The following is a 22456-nucleotide window of genomic DNA, read 5'->3' as shown; positions in this document are numbered from 1 at the left end:
TCTTTATTAACAGTTTGTAGAATTACAGTACATTTCAAGCACAAACTCAATACAAAGACTGTTAACTGTGAGTGGACGACCCAATTAAGCATTACACTTGTTTACAAGAGGGTCCACCTTGTTCAATTCATCAAAAAGGTTTGCTCCAATTTTAATTTAAAACACCATAATATAAGACGCAGCGTTTCATCAGGTTATTGTTTTACAGTCGCATAATGATACACATTAATGACTTGCTGAATGTAAAATGCATCATCTGACATCTGCAGTGTTTTCCAAAACTGGCTTGGTTTGTACCCAAATGTGGATGACAAGCCAGGGCACCATCATCAACATCACCTAACCTCCCACGGGGCAGCACACCTAAACCTAACCATCGCACGCCCGCTCGCCTGCTATCACCGCTAGTCGCCGGGTCCCATAGACGGTAGGGTCCCATAGGGTCCCATAGACAAATTATGCACTTCCAGAAAATTTGTCTGGCTGTCGCCCGCTGACTCAAAACCTACTGTAATTGCTCCCGATGTGCAGGCTGGTGCCTTGCATGGTTTCCTCCACCACCTGTGTTAGCGCTAGAACGTCTCTTGTTGTTACATACAGTATGTACAGTATTTCACATACATGAGCCATAGAACGGTCTGCTTAACTTCTGTTCGGGTTGCAAATGGGCGGCCTAAATGTGATAAATGCTCCGTTTGTACTCGCCCATTAAATAATTCCAAAGACGTGAAGTGAAATATGGTCCTCTAGTTTTATATCCATGTGAAAGTTCTGGCACAAAACGTGTATTTAGTGAATTATCTCCACTTTTTCAAGAGATGCACACGGACATCTTTCTCTCCGGGCGAGGAGGGGAGGGGGGGCTGGAACGATCGATGAACTGATTTTACGAATACGTTTACTGTTTACCGCAGACGTCATCACCAAATTTTGGGTCACACAAAAAGGTGGCCTAGTTGCGATAGGTGCTGGGTAATTAATCACACCCACCTGCCAATTGTGTGACCCAAACTTTTGTGTTTCCCCTGGTCAATTGGTGATCATGACGTCTGCGGTAAAAACGGGATGTATTCGTAAAATCAATTCGTAAAAAAATACGGCACATACTGTATGTAACGAGAGCCATTCTAGGGCTACACCTGTGTGTGAAGTGAATGGTTGAATGTAATTATGCACAATCTATAGCGTGCTTGGATATATATATATATATATATATAAATGCAGCGTTTATTTCCCATATCTGGGCAGGATGACGCCGTCAGCGTGGAGAGTGGGAACGTGGAGCGCCCGGACACGCCCACCAACACGGCCAACGCTCCGGGCAGGAAGAGCTGGGGGAGGGGCAAGTGGAAGTCCAAGAAGTGCCGGTATTCCTTCAAGTGCGTCAACAGCCTGAAGGTGAGTTGGAGTCTAGTTTTGTCTTAACTTTTCTAAAAAAAATTATCCCACGATTTTGTAACCCAGTTTTTCTTTTTCACCCAGTGCCAATTATCTAATGTAATCCTGGGCGCTACACTTCCTCTGCCAACCTGGGGGGGGGGGGGGGGGGGGGCAGCGGACTGACCTCATGCCTCCTTCTATGCATGAGGAGTCCAAGCTGCTTCTTTTCACCTGACAGGGGGGGGAATTTCCCCGGCCCGGACGTAGCGCGTGGAAGGGACACGTTATTCCGACCAGTTCCTTTCCCCTCCATCAGGCGCCCCGGCTGGCCAGGGGGAGGTAGTTTTAGAGACCAGGATTACTGCATGTTTTTGTGAGGGTACCTACCCTATAGGGGACACGGGGAGAACATGCAAACTCCACACAGAAAGGCCCTTTCGCCAACCCCAGTATGGGCACTGATGACGCGGAGGAGGGGACACACGCCGCCAGTGCCCACAGCGTCCCCAGCGGGAATCGAACATTTTTAAATATCATTATAGTTTTAGTCGACACAGGCCTTGATGGCGTCAAGAGCGTCAACAGCCTGATCACATTTAGGTTTAGGTTTATTTATTTAGCACGTAGTACAAAAAATAGACAATAACATATCATGGAACAAAAATACAATGCAAGGAAGGGAAGAAGCCAGCTGGCTTATTTGGAATCCTCTCCTGTATGGAAGAGGTCATTAGAATAAACGGATTAAAAGTTCATAAAGAACAGTACAAAAGTCTACAAGTTGGCAAAGGGGGGGCAGCTGTGCAGTAAAGAAATAAAAACACAGACTGCACAAAAAAACGGAAATAAACAATACAACAACAAACACACAAAAGGAAATGTAACGCATCAAAGTAAAACATGTACAGTAATCTACAGAGAGGAAGAAATAAGATATTTCTTTAGATGGTTTTTTGAATATTGGCAAGGATAATGAGGATTTAAGTGAAGCATCTATAGGGAATTCCATAGATGAGGGCCTCTACATTTGATGAAAGATTGATGTTTGGAAGTGTGACAATAGGGGGTTTTAAATATCAGTATAGTTTTAGTCGACACTAAATCTACAGTTGATTTTGTCGACACAAAAATGTCTTGGCAGGCCTTGATGGCGTCATAAATGCCTGATTTGACCTCGGCTGCATGCTGAACATAGCCGATCTACAAGCTCACATGAACATAGCCGATCTACAAGCTCACAGCGCAACATGTAGACCTGTTATTTTCTGAGCGCAAAACACCCGAGCACAATCGAACATAAAATTACTTGTCTTTTAGTTCTGGTGGATCACTTCTCCACTAGTCCCCCCCCCCCCCCCCCCCCCCCCCTAACATTTTAGTCTAGTTTTTAATCTGTTGATGAAATTGTTAGTATATTTATAGATTCCCGACGCAGCTGGGTTGTTCAGTATATTTATTATTAGGAGCCATGTTTTGTTTCAAAACTTGATTCAGGTTATGTGGTTTGTATTAGTGTCGCTTCCATGTTAGCATAGGACTATGCAACGTTTTATTTTATTTTCTCATTTTTATTTTATGCTACCACAATATTTTGCGTATGGACTCACAATATTTTGTTATCTTTTATATGTTTCATATGGGTGTGTCACATATACTGTCATTTGATTTACTGTATACCCTGAATCTTAAATAAACAAAAGTGAAAAAAAAAAAAAAAAAAAATAGTATATTTGTTGACAGTTTTAGTCATAGCTTAGGGTTTTTATCAGTGGAAAAAAAGGTACTTCTTGACGAACATGGTTTTAGTCGTAACAAAATCAACACTTATTTGAGTATTGTTGTACGTCTGCAGGAGGACCACGGCCAGCCGCTGTTTGGGGTCCAGTTTAACTGGCACAGCAAGGAGGGAGACCCGCTGGTGTTCGCCACCGTCGGCAGCAACAGGGTGAGTGTCGTACCCATTCTGACCTGAGATCAGATTCATACGAGGTTTCCCACTGGACACACACTGGTTCTGATGAACCCGTTCTGACCTGAGATCAGATTCTAAAAAAATGTCAGTCGTTCTTCGATTTTTCAAAAAATAGCAGACCTACAAGCTCGTAGCGCGCCACTCGGTGGCGCGCTACGAGCTTGTAGATCTGCTATTTTTCAATAGCTAAAGCATGACATGATGCTGACACCAAAAGGGGTTCCCGTTCAGAATGGGTCTGTAAAAGAAAGTCATATTAAGTCTTGTGTTCACACACAGTATACCTGACTGTGATATATTAGTCACATAGGTGTTGTTTACATCCATGGTTTCCACCACCTGCCAATAGGTGGCAGTGCTAGTTCACAGTTCACAGCCTTGTGTGGGGTCACACCAGGGGGGGGCAGTCAGACAGATATTTTGTGAAGCCACTATAAGGAAATCGGGATTTCCTGAAAGTTCATAAAATGGCCTGTTGTGGCGCTGTCATTGGGCCCAGAAAAACCCATAGCCCCATAGAAGTCCATGTATTTGGGCCCAACTTCACCTAGACCGTATTACCTTAATAAACATGGTCATGAATACTTTCTGCTTCCAGTCACTATAGTTTAAAGTCTCATTTCTAATGTCATAATATTCTTTTTGGAAAATTATGGTCCCATTTATTAAAAAATGTCGCGTATGTTCTGAGGGCTACCGTTACAGTCTATGATCGGGATTCCCCTCCCACTCGAGTCAAAATAAAAACCAACGGAGAAGAAGGGGGGGGGGAAGTCCCGCCTCGTTGTCTGGGCCAGCCAATGGGCCAGCTGGGCCCAAACGGATCTAGAAAGATGGCTACTTACAATAACAAGGACTGACAGGCTTCATTTTACGTTCATGTTAGACCCGGAGAACGCTTTGTCCATATGTCTTATACAGTCTATGGTCACGACTCACGACACATGCCGGAAAGAGAGAGTTGAGAGGGAACCACTTGTGATTGACTGTTTTTGTGTGTACCGGTATGTCTCTCCTGCTGTGAATTAACCCATTCTGACCTGGCATCCATTTTGGTGTTAGCATCATGTTATGCTTTACCTATTGAAAAATAGCAGATCTACAAGCTCATATCGCGCCACCGAGTGGCGCGATACGAGCTTGTAGTTCTGCTATTTTTGAAAAATTCAAAGAACGACTGACATTTTTAGAATCTGATCTCAGGTCAGAATGGGTTGATCAGACCCAGTGTGTGTCCAGTGGAAACCTCGTATGAATCTGATCTCAGGTCAGAATGGGTTAATAAAACGTGAACCATCATTTTATACACAACGATCAAGCTTGTCGTGAGCTCGTAGTAGAGCTTCTATTTTTGGCGCAGGTCGTCCAGGACAATGTGTGGTTGGTCTTGCTAATCCATGCCACCAAAAGTAGGACAGGTGACTTGTTGTATTTCTGCATATAGGTACTTTAAGGTGTATTATGTATGTTGTATTTGCTGGTTCAATGTAACATTGACGATGTGGTATTGAAGTGGGTTTTATTTCTGCCTCTTAGTCTTGGCCAGTTCCCACTTGTAAAAGAGACGCAGTCTCAATGTGATTTTACTGGTTAAATAAAAATAAAAAAACCTGAAATTGACCTGGTAATGCCTGACAACCATGGCTACCATATAAACCCTTCGCCGTGTGAGATGTTAGCCCTTTCCCATGACCTTTGTTTTGTCTTTTCTTCCCCAGGTCACTCTATATGAATGCCACTCTCAAGGAGACATCAAACTCCTACAGTCCTATGTGGATGCGGATGTATCCTTTTTCCCCTTTAAAACGAACTACATTTATTACTTTGCTCCTTGACTTAAACTTGTGCTTGGTTGCATAATCTATCACCTTTCCTAATTGGTCATAATGCTGTAGTCTACTAAATCCCCACAGGGTCTTGCTACAGTATCCCCTTAACGAGCCCCTTAACGAGCTACAGTATCCCCTTAACGAGCTACAGTATCCCCTTAACGAGCACCTTAACGAGCTACAGTATCCCCTTAACGAGCCCCCCACCAGGCCGACGAGAACTTCTACACGTGTGCGTGGACCTTCGACTCCAACACCAGCCACCCCCTGCTGGCCGTCGCCGGGTCCCGCGGCATCATCCGCGTCATCAACCACATCACCATGCAGTGCATCAAGGTACGGTCCAATCACCATGCAGTGCATCAAGGTACGGTCCAATCACCATGCAGTGCATCAGGGTACGGTCCAATCACCATGCAGTGCATCAAGGTACGGTCCAATCACCATGCAGTGCATCAAGGTACGGTCCAATCACCATGCAGTGCATCAAGGTACGGTCCAATCACCATGCAGTGCATCAAGGTACGGTCCAATCACCATGCAGTGCATCAAGGTACGGTCCAATCACCATGCAGTGCATCAAGGTACGGTCCAATCACCATGCAGTGCATCAAGGTACGGTCCAATCACCATGCAGTGCATCAAGGTACGGTCCAATCACCATGCAGTGCATCAAGGTACGGTCCAATCACCATGCAGTGCATCAAGGTACGGTCCAATCACCATGCAGTGCATCAAGGTACGGTCCAATCACCATGCAGTGCATCAAGGTACGGTCCAATCACCATGCAGTGCATCAAGGTACGGTCCAATCACCATGCAGTGCATCTAGGTACGGTCCAATCACCATGCAGTGCATCAAGGTACGGTCCAATCACCATGCAGTGCATCAAGGTACTAGTGAGCTTTAAAAGGATTGCCATGGGCACACAGTACTTCCCATACACTGCTCCTGCTTTGACGTTTAGCAACTGTCTGCTTGCTTTTTAGTCTACTAGCAATTTCCGTTGCTTAGTTTTTATTTATTAGTCCTTTTCTTGGTCGCGTTCCTGTTCTCCCTTTGAGCTTCCTCGGTAGTGTATGTTTTTTGTTGTGTATTTTTTTATTACTGGCAGAGCTGTGTCACTTATTTAGCCTCTTGTCCTGGCCAGTTCACACTGTGTAAAAGAGACTTCAGTCTCAATGTGGTTTTTACTGGTTAAATAAAGGTTAAATAAAAGGTACGGTCCAATCGGCCCCTTATCTTTCAAATGGGGAATGTAATGAGCTCTTCAGCCATTTTGGAAATAACTCGTCCTACTTGCGATGCGGAATCGCCTTCAGGGTTTACTTTGAGTAAACGGTCGTGACCTTCCCTACGTGCGGGACTCTGGGGGACGAGGATTTACTATTCGGAAGTAGGAAGAGTTCTTTCCAAAATGACACATTGATCATATTAGAGCCCTATTGCTACCTTTTGTCACATGAATAATAAACATCTTCCCCAAACTGCTGAAAACATGGTATTTTCTATAAGTTGTGTTGTCTTGTTCTGTGCAGCATTACGTGGGTCTATAAGTCTATACGTTGTCTTGTTCTGTGCAGCATTACGTGGGTCTATAAGTCTATACGTTGTCTTGTTCTGTGCAGCATTACGTGGGTCACGGGAACGCCATCAACGAGCTGAAGTTTCATCCCAGGGATCCAAATCTTCTCCTTTCTGTCAGTAAAGGTAGGTTACCTGTCATCTCCACACACTGTACAGGTTACACTGTACAGTGCATACATGTAGTTTAATAAGCTCCCACTGTACCTTCGACAGGCAGCCTCTGTAGTTTAATAACACTGTACCTTCGACAGACAGCCTCTGTAGTTTAATAAACTCCCACTGTACCTTCGACAGGCAGCCTCTGTAGTTTAATAACACTGTACCTTCGACAGACAGCCTCTGTAGTTTAATAAACTCCCACTGTACCTTCGACAGGCAGCCTCTGTAGTTTAATAACACTGTACCTTCGACAGGCAGCCTCTGTAGTTTAACAAACTCCCACTGTGACTGTCGGGCACACACCTGCTGGCACTTGAATCTCAAAAACCAGAAATAAATAAATTTGGGCTCTAGTGCCGGTTCCCACACACAAATATATTTTGCTGTGTTGCTCATTCAAGGTATGCCCCGATCCTTTCAACGCTGTACCTCGTTCTAAAGGGGATTAATCACCGATAACATATACGGGAGAAATAATCGACCAAAGTTAACTTTTCGAAACTTTTGTCGGTAGTTTATTAATAATCATGTTCAACCTCTCTCCGTTTCATTGTCTTATTTATGTTCTTCTGTTTTCTCAGATCACGCCCTCCGTCTGTGGAACATCCACACAGACACCCTGGTGGCGATATTCGGAGGGGTCGAGGGTCATCGAGATGAGGTGTTGAGCGCAGTGAGTAATACTTTAATGTGTCATAAATGTAGACGGCATGGAGCACCGAAGTCCTGACGTAACGCGCTCATCCCTTCCATTCCCCTGGTTCGCGGAAGTAATGTCTCTATGGAGAATAACATGGGATGATCTTAACATCGTCTACTATAAGCGTTGTGGTCCAAACATAAACAAGCTGTCTCGGCGTTATTGTCAGGGAGGTGTCTCTGTATCGTTTGCAACAGTCAGTCACTCATATATGATACAGTCTGCTTCTTGCGAAAATGTAACTAATTCAGCAGCAGTAACGATAGCGTTTTCTCTCAGTCAGTTGATTCTTCATATCCATATGAGTGAAGCGGCCGGGGTGACATGTTTATTTTTCAAACACAGTTCTTATATGAAGCAATCTAAAAATCCTCCTATGGCGATTTCAATGCAACTAAAAAAATACATGAACCTGGGGACTGACGCCCTCTACTGAAAGTGACGTCAGACTTCGGTGCTCTATGGACACAGTCCCACGTTCAGGCTGCTAAAAGGAGAAAACAAAGGTTCCGGGGGACTCGTTTCCATTGTGGATTCTATTTGTCTAACTTGTTTAGTCTGGGGGAAATCTCCGTTACATAATGGAGAAGGAAAAATGCTAAATAAACTGACCTTGATGGTCTCTATCCCATCTCCCATTATGCTCTTTGTTTTTCTACCCTTTTCAATTTTTATCCCACGATTTTGTAACTAATTTTTTTAACCCAGTGTCAATTATCTAATGTAAATCCTGGGCGCTACACTCCCTCTGCCAACCTGGGGAGAGCAACGGACTGACCTCATGCTTACTTCAATGCATGAGGAGTCCAAGCTGCTTCTTTTCACCTGACAGGGGGGGAGTTTTCCCGGTTGGACGTCGTAGGGCGTGGAAGGAAACACGTTATTCCAACCAGTTCAGGCTGACCAGGGGACACAGGGAGAACATGCAAACTCCACGCAGAAAGGCCCTTTCTTCTTTGGGGCACAGTGAGACAGTTGGTAGTGCTGTCGCCTCACAGCTAGAAGGTCCTGGGTACGATTCCCGCTCGGGACGCTGTGGGTCCTCCGCGTCATCAGTGCCCATACCCGAGGCGGGGTTGGCGAAAGGGCCTTTCTGTGTGGAGTTTGCATGTTCTCCCCGTGTCCCCTAGGGTAGGTACCCTCACATGTTCTCCCCGTGTCCCCTAGGGTAGGTACCCTCACATGTTCTCCCTGTGTCCCCTAGGGTAGGTACCCTCACATGTTCTCCCCGTGTCCCCTAGGGTAGGTACCCTCACATGTTCTCCCTGTGTCCCCTAGGGTAGGTACCCTCACATGTTCTCCCCGTGTCCCCTAGGGTAGGTACCCTCACATGTTCTCCCCGTGTCCCCTAGGGTAGGTACCCTCACATGTTCTCCCCGTGTCCCCTAGGGTAGGTACCCTCACAAAAAACATGCAGTAATCTTGGTCTCTAAACTGCCTCCCCCTGGCCAGCCGGGGCGCCTGATGGAGGGGAAAGGAACTGGTCGGAATAACGTGTTCCTCCCACGCGCTACGTCCAACCAGGGAAACTCCCCCCTGTCAGATGTAAAGGAGCAACTTGGACACTCAGGCATGAAGGAAGCATGAGTTCAAGTCCGTTGCTCTCCCCTTGTCCCCCATATATGGGGACTAGGTTGGTCTCCCCTTGTCCCCCATATATGGGGACTAGGTTGGTCTCCCCTTGTCCCCCATATATGGGGACTAGGTTGGCGGAGGGTGTGTAGAGCCCAGGATCACATTAGATGATTGACACAGGGGTGAAAAATGGGTTGCAAAATCGTGGGATAAAAATTATATAAAAAGAAAAGAAAGGCCCTTTGGCCAACCCCGCCTCGGGTATACGGGCACCGTTGTTGTGATTTGTTCTTTAACGAGACGTCTTGTTGTTGTTGTGTGTCCGAACAGGACTTCGACCTGCTGGGGGACAAGATCATGTCCTGTGGGATGGACCACTCTCTGAAGCTGTGGAGGATCAACTCTGAGAGGATGCAGAGAGCCATCCGAGGCTCCTACGAGTACAACCCTTCCAAGACCAACAGGTATTTTTACAGATCTGCTCATTTTCAGAGCGCAACCAAACGTAAAATGACTGTTCAAACTGGATCTCTATCTCCACTAGTCATTTTTTATTAGAATTAGTATAGTTTTTATTTGACAATTTTCAATATATTTATTCATAGTTTTTGTCATCTTAGCTTGCCTAAATAGGAATATATTCAGTTTTTGTCATCTTAGCCTGCCTAAATATGTCCCAAACCGCCCCTAAGGTCTTCCACTGCTGGCCTGCTCGCTTTGCCTAAAAAAATGGCAACTAAATATGGGGAAGCAGCTTTTTGCTTCTAAGGGCCGTCGGCATGGAACAAACTCCCACTGTACCTTCGACAGGCAGCCTCTGTAGTTTAACAAAGTCCCACTGTACCTTCGACAGGCAGCCTCTGTAGTTTAACAAAGACCCACTGTACCTTCGACAGGCAGCCTCTGTAGTTTAACAAAGTCCCACTGTACCTTCGACAGGCAGCCTCTGTAGTTTAACAAAGACCCACTGTACCTTCGACAGGCAGCCTCTGTAGTTTAACAAAGTCCCACTGTACCTTCGACAGGCAGCCTCTGTAGTTTAACAAAGACCCACTGTACCTTCGACAGGCAGCCTCTGTAGTTTAACAAAGTCCCACTGTACCTTCGACAGGCAGCCTCTGTAGTTTAACAAAGTCCCACTGTACCTTCGACAGGCAGCCTCTGTAGTTTAACAAACTCCCACTGTACCTTCGACAGGCAGCCTCTGTAGTTTAACAAAGACCCACTGTACCTTCGACATAAGGATGCACCGAAAATTCGGCCACCGAAAATATTCGGCCGAAAATGGCTAAAAATGTATTTTCGACCTATTCGGTTTCGGCTCAAATAGGCCGAAAAATATCACCGAATAGTCAAAACACCGGGTCGGTATAAGCACAACACGCAATTGTCTTGAACGTAACCAGAGCGCTCCGCATCTACCCCTCTCTCTCTCCGTCTCCCAACTTCAGTCTCCTCCACACACACACACACACACACACACGCACACACACACAGAGCGTCACGTTGCTCTGTGGCTGCGCTCCGCGAAAACTGTGAGCTCATCAACAGGTTGCAAATTGCCCAAAACAGGTCCCAAAACATGGTAGCACCGCCGCTGTCTATTCTTTTGTCGTATGACCAAAAATGCTCCCCAATGTCCCCAATGCTTGCAGGCAGGCTACGACGAAGACTAGCAGTAGCATGCTCGTTAGCTCCTCAAATGTGTTCCACCTGTGATGTAATCTCAGCAGCGCATTGAAGTGGGCATAGGGCAAAAAGCAGAATGTCCGTGAACGTTTTGCTTAACAATGAGTGTGTGTGTGTGTGTGTGTGTGTGTGTGTGTGTGTGTGTGTGTGTGTGTGTGTGTGTGTGTGTGTGTGTGTGTGTGTGTGTGTGTGTGTGTGTGTGTGTGTGTGTGTGTGTGTGTGTGTGTGTGTGTGTGTGTGTGTGTGTGTGTGTGTGTGTGTGTGTGTGTGTGTGTGTGTGTGTGTGTGTGTGTGTGTGTGTGTGTGTGTGTGTGTGTGTGTGTGTGTGTGTGTGTGTGTGTGTGTGTGTGTGTGTGTGTGTGTGTGTGTGTGTGTGTGTGTGTGTGTGTGTGTGCGCGTGTGCGTGCGTGCCCACACAGACTGTGTAGGACAGTGGTTCTCATAGTGGGAGTTCCAGCTAAATTATAGATTGTTAGTTAGGAAGTACCCCAAGGGTCTGTAACAGAGTGCAAAAATGGAACCAAATAGACTCTCAAAATTGACATTGATTTTACAATAGAAATAAAAAATTAAAATAAATTGGGCTCCCAGAAATGGAAAGAAAGACAGTCAGCTATACACGGTCAACATTACAGATTACAGTATCATTACAAGTACAAGGAATGGCAATGAAATAAAATTGTATAAAAAAGGGGGTAAAATATTAATTTTGAATGAGTATTCATTTTTATTGTCTACAATAACTTGAAGCATTTTTTTTAAAGGTAATTGCAAAAAGGTGCCATAATCCAATTAATCGATTAATCGTTTAAATAATCACCCAATGAATCGATTATGAAAATCCATAATCATGTCTTTTGCCATAATCAGGTAGCTTTACAACGAAGATGTATCCGGCTATTCGGTATTCGGTTTTCGGCCAACTGTTTCCTATATTCGGTATTCGGTTTCGGCCAAGAATTTCCCATTCGGTGCATCCCTACTTCGACAGGCAGCCTCTGTAGACATTTTTAAAGCTCAGCTCAAGACCCACTTCTACAACATTGCTTTTAATTGATCTTTTAATTTTTTGTTATTCATGTCCTCACTGTATTGCATTACTGCTCTTGTTTTTTAATGTTTATACCTTGCTTTCCTTTTCTTTTTGCTCATTTCTCAGTAAAGCACTTTGAGCTGCATTTCATGTCATGAAAGGTGCTATACAAATAAAGTTTTATTTTATTATTATTATTATTACTATTAGCTTAGTTTTTATTTAGTTTTGATTTCGTTTTTGTCGGTGGAAAAAAAGGTAGTCGACAAACCCTTTTCGCCATGGTTTTAGTGGTGGTTTTAGTGGTGGTTTTAGTGGAGGAGTCACCGCTGCCTGTGCTGTGTCCCCGCAGGCCTTTCGTCTCCCAGAAGATCCACTTCCCAGACTTCTCCACGCGCGACATCCACAGGAACTACGTGGACTGTGTGCGCTGGCTGGGGGACCTCATCCTCTCCAAGGTGGGTGTCAAGTCCACCGTGACCTCGTCCAGGATTTGGTTCTCCACACGATGCGAAGAACGTCGTTCTTCGATTTTTCAAAAATAGCAGACCTACAAGCTCTTAGCGCGCCACTCGGTGGCGCGCTATGAGCTTGTAGATCTGCTATTTTTCAATAGCTAAAGCATAACATAATGCTAACATAATGCTAACTCAAAATGGGTTAAGATGAAAGACTATCTGGAAGTGATCAAACTATAGCAATAGAATACAAGTTTAGAAGCATCTTCCAGAAACATGAATGGTCTCGGAAAATGTCTTGGTTCCTTCAGCTGGTCGGCCCTAAAACATCATTACATTTTCATATCAGTCTTGAAATGCTATTTTGCTTCCTTCCATGCGTGCGTGCGTGTGCGTGTGGGTTTGTGTGTGTGCCCAGCGCTGTTTGTTCATTGAGTGCTTTTTTACAATATGCCATCTTACACCGATTAAGTCATTGCTTTAAAGCCCCTCTCGGAACCCTCTGTAAAGTTTCTGAAATCCGGACTACTTTACATAGGGTCCCTTTGCATTTATCCCACGCGATATGGTACACAGATGTACATGCCCTCGGGAAAGGCCGTGCTGCAGCCTTTTGGTGGTGGTGAGAGCTTTCAAAAGAAGCATATATATCTCTGCTATAGGAGACAACGGGTCGGAGAATTTCTTTTTGACCGTTTTGGCTGCTCTGAAATTCTCTCTTCCTTCCTTCACTTCCTTATTGACTTCCCATTGTACCGCCTCCCGCACCGGGACTGGCTAGCTGCGCGTCCCTACGTTAGACTGGCTAGCTGCGCGTCCCTACGTTAGACTGGCTAGCTGCGCGTCCCTACGTTAGACTGGCTAGCTGCGCGTCCCTACGTTAGACTGGCTAGCTGCGCGTCCCTACGTTAGACTGGCTAGCTGCGCGTCCCTACGTTCCTGCCTCTGATCCGATCTGTCTCAGCTACCTGTTCTGAGCTGCTCTGTCTCAGCGACCTGTTCTGAACTGTTGTCCTGTCCCTTTCCAGTCCTGTGAGAACGCCATCGTGTGCTGGAAGCCTGGAAAGATGGAGGGCGACATCGATGGAATCAAACCCAACGAGTCCACCGTGACCGTCCTGGGACGCTTCGACTACAGCCAGTGTGACATCTGGTACATGCGCTTCTCCATGGACTTCTGGCAGAAGGTACAGGTTTAATCTTATCTCTGTATTCGCTTAGAGATGGAAAAAGGAAAGGTACTATGTTTACCCAGGGTAACTGGACTAAGGAAAGGAAAGGTACTATGTTTACCCAGGGTAACTGGACTAAGGAAAGGAAAGGTACTATGTTTACCCAGGGTAACTGGACTAAGGAAAGGAAAGGTACTATGTTTACCCAGGGTAACTGGACTAAGGAAAGGAAAGGTACTATGTTTACCCAGGGTAACTGGACTAAGGAAAGGAAAGGTACTATGTTTACCTGCAGGGTAACTGGACTAAGGAAAGGAAAGGTACTATGTTTACCCAGGGTAACTGGACTAAAGGTACTATGTTTACCCAGGGTAACTGGACTAAGGAAAGGAAAGGTACTATGTTTACCCAGGGTAACTGGACTAAGGAAAGGAAAGGTACTATGTTTACCCAGGGTAACTGGACTAAGGAAAGGAAAGGTACTATGTTTACCCAGGGTAACTGGACTAAAGGTACTATGTTTACCCAGGGTAACTGGACTAAGGAAAGGAAAGGTACTATGTTTACCCAGGGTAACTGGACTAAAGGTACTATGTTTACCCAGGGTAACTGGACTAAGGAAAGGAAAGGTACTATTATGTTTACCCAGGGTAACTGGACTAAGGAAAGGAAAGGTACTATTATGTTTACCCAGGGTAACTGGACTAAGGAAAGGAAAGGTACTATGTTTACCCAGGGTAACTGGACTAAAGGTACTATGTTTACCCAGGGTAACTGGACTAAGGAAAGGAAAGGTACTATGTTTACCCAGGGTAACTGGACTAAGGAAAGGAAAGGTACTATGTTTACCCAGGGTAACTGGACTAAAGGTACTATGTTTACCCAGGGTAACTGGACTAAGGAAAGGAAAGGTACTATGTTTACCCAGGGTAACTGGACTAAAGGTACTATGTTTACCCAGGGTAACTGGACTAAGGAAAGGAAAGGTACTATGTTTACCCAGGGTAACTGGACTAAAGGTACTATGTTTACCCAGGGTAACTGGACTAAGGAAAGGAAAGGTACTATGTTTACCCAGGGTAACTGGACTAAGGAAAGGAAAGGTACTATGTTTACCCAGGGTAACTGGACTAAAGGTACTATGTTTACCCAGGGTAACTGGACTAAGGAAAGGAAAGGTACTATGTTTACCCAGGGTAACTGGACTAAGGAAAGGAAAGGTACTATGTTTACCCAGGGTAACTGGACTAAAGGAAAGGAAAGGTACTATGTTTACCCAGGGTAACTGGACTAAGGAAAGGAAAGGTACTATGTTTACCCAGGGTAACTGGACTAAGCTCAAGAACTTGTTTACAGCCAGGCCCTGCTCGTTCAATGCCTTGCTCAAGGGCACTTCAGCGGTGGTAATTTTAACGTGCCGGTCCGGGGATACGAACTATAGCGACCTTCTGATATCAAGACCGCTCCGCAAACCGTTCGGCCACCGCTGCCTCACTGGAATGATTATGATGTGATTGATAAGAGGGAAACGGCAATGATCATTTATCAGATCCCCCTCAGATAGCCTCGTCTTATTCACAAACAACGACAAGGAAGTAACATTTGGTCTCTGGAGAACGAGGCCACGTTTCTAACCGTCTCTATAGAGAGAACGGGACCTCGACTCCGTTCTCTCCGGAGACGGTTGTACTCTAAACGTGGGCGGAAATTAAATGTATTGTTTAAAAACCTGTACAAGTCACTGTAATAATACCTGTTGGTCTGGCTTCACACGAGGGTGAGGCTTGATTTCATAGCCAGATAGATTTCAGCCGTCACATTTATTAACGTCAGAAGTTACGAAATGAAGGAAGGATCAGCTGTTTGCGATCACTTTATAAATGCCGTGGCGACGCGGGTGTGTACTACGAAACCCACACTCGAATTTGGGGCAGATTTTACACTCTATTGATAAATGAGGGCCATGGAATCTGATCTCAGGTCAGAATGGGTTAAAGGTCTCGCAGGGATTTGGCTCCTCAGTCAGAGCACAGGTGTGTTGCTGGGGGGGGTGGGGGGGGGGGCTCACCTTCTGTTGGTACACAGCCATCTATAGTTACAATGTCAGGCCATGTCAGGAAGTGCTCCACATCCTCAGTCATGGGTCAAGTGAGGCAGTCATTGGTGTTTTGTCACCTTTGTTATTGTCCTGTTGTACACGGTCAGCGGCGACTCAAGCAGACCTGAACAAACTACAACTTGTTCAGAACCGAGCTGCCAGACGGGCACTTCATTGTTCTATACTCCTATACTATTGAATATATGCATAAACGCCTGTCCTGGGCTGGTTATCTGTTAAAAAACAAACTCCATTGCAGTGTCATGTTTGTTAGAAACACAATTTCTAATCAAACACCAGATTACCTTTTTCAAACAGTTATTAAAACCAATAAGTGACAGACACAATCATGACACCAGAATTGCCAGCCTCGGTCATTTATCACTCCCTGCTCCAAAAACGAACCTCCTTCACCATTTTTGCTAAAAAATATATGTTAATGACGTTTAGGAGCTCTAGAACACTTTCCTGGGGGTCTTTATGTGTGTAATATGTGGTTTTAGATATTTTAGATTGTAGCAGTGATGTCATGGATGTGATGTCATGGACACTGGGCTCAAGAGATTTAGATTTAGATTAGAAACATCAACTACAAATGATTCCTGAGCGTGGCTCGGCTGTGGCTCACCCCGTTCCACGAGGCAGGTCAAATGTGGAGAACAGATTTACAGCATACAGCAACGTATGTGACTAATAATAATAATAATAATAAAACTTTATTTGTATAGCACCTTTCATGACATGAAATGCAGCTCAAAGTGCTTTACAGAGCCATGGAGAAAAAAAAAGAAAAGCAAGGCATAAACAATAAAAAAAACAAGAGCAGAAATGCAATACAGTGAGGACATGAATAACAAAAAAATAAAATAATAAGGGTGTATAAGTGGGTCTTAAGCTGTGCTTTAAAAATGTCTACAGAGGCTGCCTGTCGAAAGTTGCCATTTTTTTAGGCAAAGCGAGCAGGTTTGGGACATATTCAGGCAGGCAGTCATGTAGGTATGAAGGTGCGAGACCATTGAGGAGAACTTTATAAACAAGTAAACAAGTAGGACTAATACTATTGTATTGTCTATGGGTGAATGACCGTGTCCATCCTATGGGTGAATGACCTCGTCCATCCTATGGGTGAATGACCGTATCCATCCTATGGGTGAATGACCTTGTCCATCCTATGGGTGAATGACCTTGTCCATCCATCCTATGGGTGAATGACCTTGTCCATCCTATGGGTGAATGACCTGGTCCATCCTATGGGTGAATGACCTCGTCCATCCTATGGGTGAATGACCTCGTCCATCCTATGGGTGAATGACCTTGTCCTTGCAGATGCTGGCCCTGGGGAACCAGGTGGGGAAGCTGTACGTGTGGGACCTGGAGGTTGAAGACCCCCACAAAGCCAAGTAGGTTTTAGTGTGCCTTGACGATAGCTGAAGCATGAAGAATTAACCACATGGACCCTGTTCTGGGGGCCAACGTTCAGCACGGGTTGACTTGACGCTAAGGTTTTGGGAGGCCCTCGGCCACCCATCGGGTCCTGCTCTGCTTGCCCAAAGGTCACGGCCCCTTGCCCAAAGGTCACGGCCCCTTGCCCAAAGGTCACGGCCACTTGCCCAAAGGTCACGGCCACTTGCCCAAAGGTCACGGCCACTTGCCCAAAAAGTACATTGTCCATTATTATAAATTATAAACATTTTCAATTTAACACTTAACATTCTGGGGCTGTGTGAACGAACCCCAACACCAGCGCTGCAAAAATAGACAGATCTACAAGCTCTCAACGCGTAGCGAACGGTGCTGCAGAAACAGGCAGGACGCGATGCCTTGAGAGCCTGTTGATCAGCAGCAGCATGTGGGCGCCCCTCTGAGCCTCCGAGGCTCCGACGGCGGTGCGGGGAGGCAAGACTTCTCCAGGAGAAGTTACTACAATAACACTGTCACCAGCCAGTGGTTGTGACGTTAGCTTAGCTTGCACCTGCTTGTCTGTTCCAACTTCACTTCATCTAAACTTATTTCTTATTTTGTTACCATGGCTGCGCAGTTGTGCTGCAAAAACAGACGGATCTACAAGCTCTCAACGCGTAGCGAACAGAGCTGCAAAAACAGGCAGGACGCGGCACTTTGAGAGCTTGTAGATCTGGCTTTTTTGCGACCTGCAGTGAGCTGTTCTCACTTTACTTTTATGACACGAATACATCGTTAATCGCCGATTCTTGGTCAGACGATAGGCGATTGAAAAAAAATTGCATATCGCCCAACCTTAGTTTGCACATATTATTACGGGCTTGATTTAAAAACCTGACTCAATAATTGAACGAGCTCCATCCCTGTTCCCTGCTCCTCTCTGCTCCCCTGTTCCCTGCTCTCCTCCCCATCCCTCCCCCCTCCTCCCTGCTCCCCATCCCTCCCCCCTCCTCCCTGCTCCCCATCCCTCCCCCCTCCTCCCTGCTCCCCATCCCTCCCCCCTCCTCCCTGCTCCCCATCCCTCCCCCCTCCTCCCTGCTCTCCATCCCTCCCCCCTCCTCCCTGCTCCCCATCCCTCCCCCCTCCTCCCTGCTCCCCATCCCTCCCCCCTCCTCCCTGCTCTCCATCCCTCCCCCCTCCTCCCTGCTCCCCATCCCTCCCCCCTCCTCCCTCCTCCCCAGGTGCACCACCTTGACGCTTCCCAAATGTACGTCAGCCATCCGGCAGACCAGCTTCAGCCGAGACAGCAGCATTCTGATCGCCGTGTGCGACGACGCCTCCATCTGGCGTTGGGACCGGCAGCGCTGAGCTCCACGCCAACCCAGACTCCTCCCCCTGACTGTCCACACTCTGTAGCCTGGGTTCCAGACTCCTCCCCCTGACTGTCCTCACTCTGTAGCCTGGGTTCCAGACTCCTCCCCCTGACTGTCCTCACTCTGTAGCCTGGGTTCCAGACTCCTCCCCCTGACTGTCCTCACTCTGTAGCCTGGGTTCCAGACTCCTCCCCCTGACTGTCCACACTCTGTAGCCTGGGTTCCAGACTCCTCCCCCTGACTGTCCACACTCTGTAGCCTGGGTTCCAGACTCCTCCCCCTGACTGTCCACACTCTGTAGCCTGGGTTCCAGACTCCTCCCCCTGACTGTCCACACTGTAGCCTTGGTTCCAGACTCCTCCCCCTGACTGTCCACACTCTGTAGCCTGGGTTCCAGACTCCTCCCCCTGACTGTCCACACTCTGTAGCCTGGGTTCCAGACTCCTCCCCCTGACTGTCCACACTCTGTAGCCTGGGTTCCAGACTCCTCCCCCTGACTGTCCTCACTCTGTAGCCTGGGTTCCAGACTCCTCCCCCTGACTGTCCACACTCTGTAGCCTGGGTTCCAGACTCCTCCCCCTGACTGTCCACACTCTGTAGCCTGGGTTCCAGACTCCTCCCCCTGACTGTCCACACTCTGTAGCCTGGGTTCCAGACTCCTCCCCCTGACTGTCCTCACTCTGTAGCCTGGGTTCCAGACTCCTCCCCCTGACTGTCCTCACTCTGTAGCCTGGGTTCCAGACTCCTCCCCCTGACTGTCCACACTCTGTAGCCTGGGTTCCAGACTCCTCCCCCTGACTGTCCACACTCTGTAGCCTGGGTTCCAGACTCCTCCCCCTGACTGTCCACACTCTGTAGCCTGGGTTCCAGACTCCTCCCCCTGACTGTCCACACTCTGTAGCCTGGGTTCCAGACTCCTCCCCCTGACTGTCCACACTCTGTAACCTGGGTTCCAGACTCCTCCCCCTGACTGTCCACACTCTGTAGCCTGGGTTCCAGACTCCTCCCCCTGACTGTCCTCACTCTGTAGCCTGGGTTCCAGACTCCTCCCCCTGACTGTCCACACTCTGTAGCCTGGGTTCCAGACTCCTCCCCCTGACTGTCCACACTCTGTAGCCTGGGTTCCAGACTCCTCCCCCTGACTGTCCTCACTCTGTAGCCTGGGTTCCAGACTCCTCCCCCTGACTGTCCACACTCTGTAGCCTGGGTTCCAGACTCCTCCCCCTGACTGTCCACACTCTGTAGCCTGGGTTCCAGACTCCTCCCCCTGACTGTCCACACTCTGTAGCCTGGGTTCCAGACTCCTCCCCCTGACTGTCCACACTCTGTAGCCTGGGTTCCAGACTCCAGTTGACATGTCCCTCCTACCTTGGAGATAGGACCCAGTCCAGACTGGGTGGATGGGACCTTACCTAGATAGATCCTACCTTGGAGATAGGACCCTGTCCAGACTGAGTAGCGAAGTGACCAAACAAACAGCTGGAACCCAGGCTACACATTCTGTGCTCCATACTGAACCCAGGCTACACATTCTGTGCTCCATACTGAACCCAGGCTACACATTCTGTGCTCCATACTTAACCCATTTAGACCCATTTTGAATGTGATCTTTGCATAAAATACACACATTTAATGGACTTTGCTGTTTTCTCATACTTATCTTGGATCATAATCAAACCACCCTGGGTTTCTTTCTCAGTGTTTATATGTCGACTAATTCATGTCAAAATGTCCTTCTGATGAATGGTTGCTTTCACTTTAAACCTTACATTTTTGGCCATGTTGTTATTTGTTATAGGCATAAAAATGGTCCACTTCTACGGCAGGAAGAGCTGATCTACAAGATCTCAATGTGTCGCGGTGTGAGCTTGTAGATCTCACTGTGTTGCGGTGTGAGCTTGTAGATCTCACTGTGTCGCGGTGTGAGCTTGTAGATCTCACTGTGTCGCGGTGTGAGCTTGTAGATCTCAATGCGTCGCGGTGTGAGCTTGTAGATCTCACTGTGTCGCGGTGTGAGCTTGTAGATCTCACTGTGTCGCGGTGTGAGCTTGTAGATCTCAATGCGTCGCGGTGTGAGCTTGTAGATCTCACTGCGTCGCGGTGTGAGCTTGTAGATCTCACTGTGTCGCGGTGTGAGCTTGTAGATCTCAATGCGTCGCGGTGTGAGCTTGTAGATCTCACTGTGTTGCGGTGTGAGCTTGTAGATCTCACTGTGTTGCGGTGTGAGCTTGTAGATCTCACTGTGTCGCGGTGTGAGCTTGTAGATCTCACTGTGTCGCGGTGTGAGCTAGTAGATCTCACTGTGTCGCGGTGTGAGCTTGTAGATCTCAATGTGTTGCGGTGTGAGCTTGTAGATCTCACTGTGTTGCGGTGTGAGCTTGTAGATCTCACTGTGTTGCGGTGTGAGCTTGTAGATCTCACTGTGTCGCGGTGTGAGCTTGTAGATCTCAATGCGTCGCGGTGTGAGCTTGTAGATCTCAATGCGTCGCGGCGGTGTGGCGTGTTGTGAGTTTGTAGCATTTTCACATTGTATTTGTTCGAGGGTCTAGGGACTCTCTGTCTAGGGATGCCATGTTCAATAATTCATCCTTCAGTTGCAACTAACGCGTTAGTTAGTTTACTTCCCCCCCCCCGCCCAAAACATGTCCTATTTTAACAATGTGCCTTCGGTTAGAACATGTATTAGATGTCCTCATTTTGGAGGCGGTTTCTAAGCACCAAATCTGCTTCTTATATTGAACGGCTGTTCAGTTTTTGCCTGTGCTTTTTAAACTGCTGTTGACGGGGTTTTTTCCCTGTAACTGTCACACGAGTACTGTTAATGTGTGGCGATTGATTGCAGGATGAAGTGATAAGGTTTTACGATAGCTGTATTCGACTACAGTAGTAGTTTACAGTAAGGCATAAAATGGATTTGAAATGTAATCTAAAAGTTGAGTGGCGTGTGATGGTGCTTTTGATTTCCTAGTTGCATTTGCTTTTTTGCTAAATCACCTGTACATCGCTTGATTTGAATGGAAATAAAAACCTATTTTTGTACAGATGACATGTTTTGCATTTCTAATAGTGCTGCTGTGATATCCATTTATAACTAGTAAGAAAGACCCGTTCAGGTGAAAAATGTGGTCTCACTTCCTTCCTGGACTGCATGTCTTGTGAGACCACATTTTCGTGAGTCTCCCTCCAATGGTCTGTAGGAAAAGGCTTGTCGGAATCAGAATCAAACTTTATTGTCACATCACATTACAAGTAACATGGGTGAAATATTTGTTTGTGCAGCAGCTCATCATTGCAGTTAAAAGAGAGAGTGCATAGTACATGACTAATTTACATGGTACAATATGTATGCATATACAAATAATTTTAAAAAGTGATGTACGTAGCCTATGTGTATATAGAGTAGTCTCTACTAAAAGGAGACCAGTCCAGTTCAGTCTGTTGCGGCGTCACCAGTCCTAGCTCTTGTTCAGCAGTCTAATTGTTGACAAGTAGAAACTGTTCAAGAGTGTTGAAGCTGTCTTTGTCAGTTCTGGACTACGGCGATGTAATTCATAGAAATGCTGCCCTTACCAGTGACCACTGTTCTACCCCTAGATACAGTTTATCACTACAGCACTCACCATTGTACCCTCCGTGACAGACAGGGTAGGTTGGTCTTCCTTTTGAGAGGAGATCCAGACACTGGCACCAGTTTATTTGTAAAGCTATTGATGGGAAGTTACCACCCTAACATCACGTTGCTGCTGAACTGGAAAATAAGTACTCGTCAGACCCGTTCAAGTGAATGTCTGACACTAGAGGTCCTATATCTGTGCAGTCTGAACTAACTGGGAGAATCTGCTTTCTGTTTCGATGCCCCCCCCCAACCACATGGAACACTCTGCGACAAACACTGAGGATTGGTACCCCAATATCACTATGGTCAATTTAGATAACCTGCTTCTGAACCTCCCTATACCTCAATATGTGGCTGTTTTTAACTTATAGCAAAGCACAAGATTTATTAAAAAGTTCTGTAGCCTTGAGTCA

General features: G+C 46.6%; 1 protein-coding gene across 1 annotated transcript in view; it reads left to right on the top strand.

The window, feature by feature from the left end:
- Positions 1–18568, top strand: part of eed (embryonic ectoderm development) — a 19411-nt gene extending 843 nt beyond the window's left edge. The window contains exons 2-12 of the mRNA XM_080758857.1: positions 1249–1398; positions 3233–3325; positions 5071–5136; positions 5392–5517; positions 6811–6892; positions 7510–7601; positions 9534–9667; positions 12278–12383; positions 13412–13570; positions 16980–17053; positions 18296–18568. Of these exons, the coding sequence (XP_080614983.1) occupies positions 1249–1398; positions 3233–3325; positions 5071–5136; positions 5392–5517; positions 6811–6892; positions 7510–7601; positions 9534–9667; positions 12278–12383; positions 13412–13570; positions 16980–17053; positions 18296–18422 (1209 nt within the window). The 3' untranslated portion in view covers positions 18423–18568. The remainder of the gene's footprint in view (positions 1–1248; positions 1399–3232; positions 3326–5070; positions 5137–5391; positions 5518–6810; positions 6893–7509; positions 7602–9533; positions 9668–12277; positions 12384–13411; positions 13571–16979; positions 17054–18295) is intronic.
- Positions 18569–22456: the final 3888 nt, after the last annotated feature.

The sequence above is a fragment of the Protomyctophum bolini genome (assembly GCF_963924005.1).
Source record: "Protomyctophum bolini genome assembly, chromosome: 24".
Classification (NCBI taxonomy): Eukaryota; Metazoa; Chordata; class Actinopteri; order Myctophiformes; family Myctophidae; genus Protomyctophum; species Protomyctophum bolini.
This window is presented reverse-complemented; position numbering and strand designations above follow the sequence as displayed.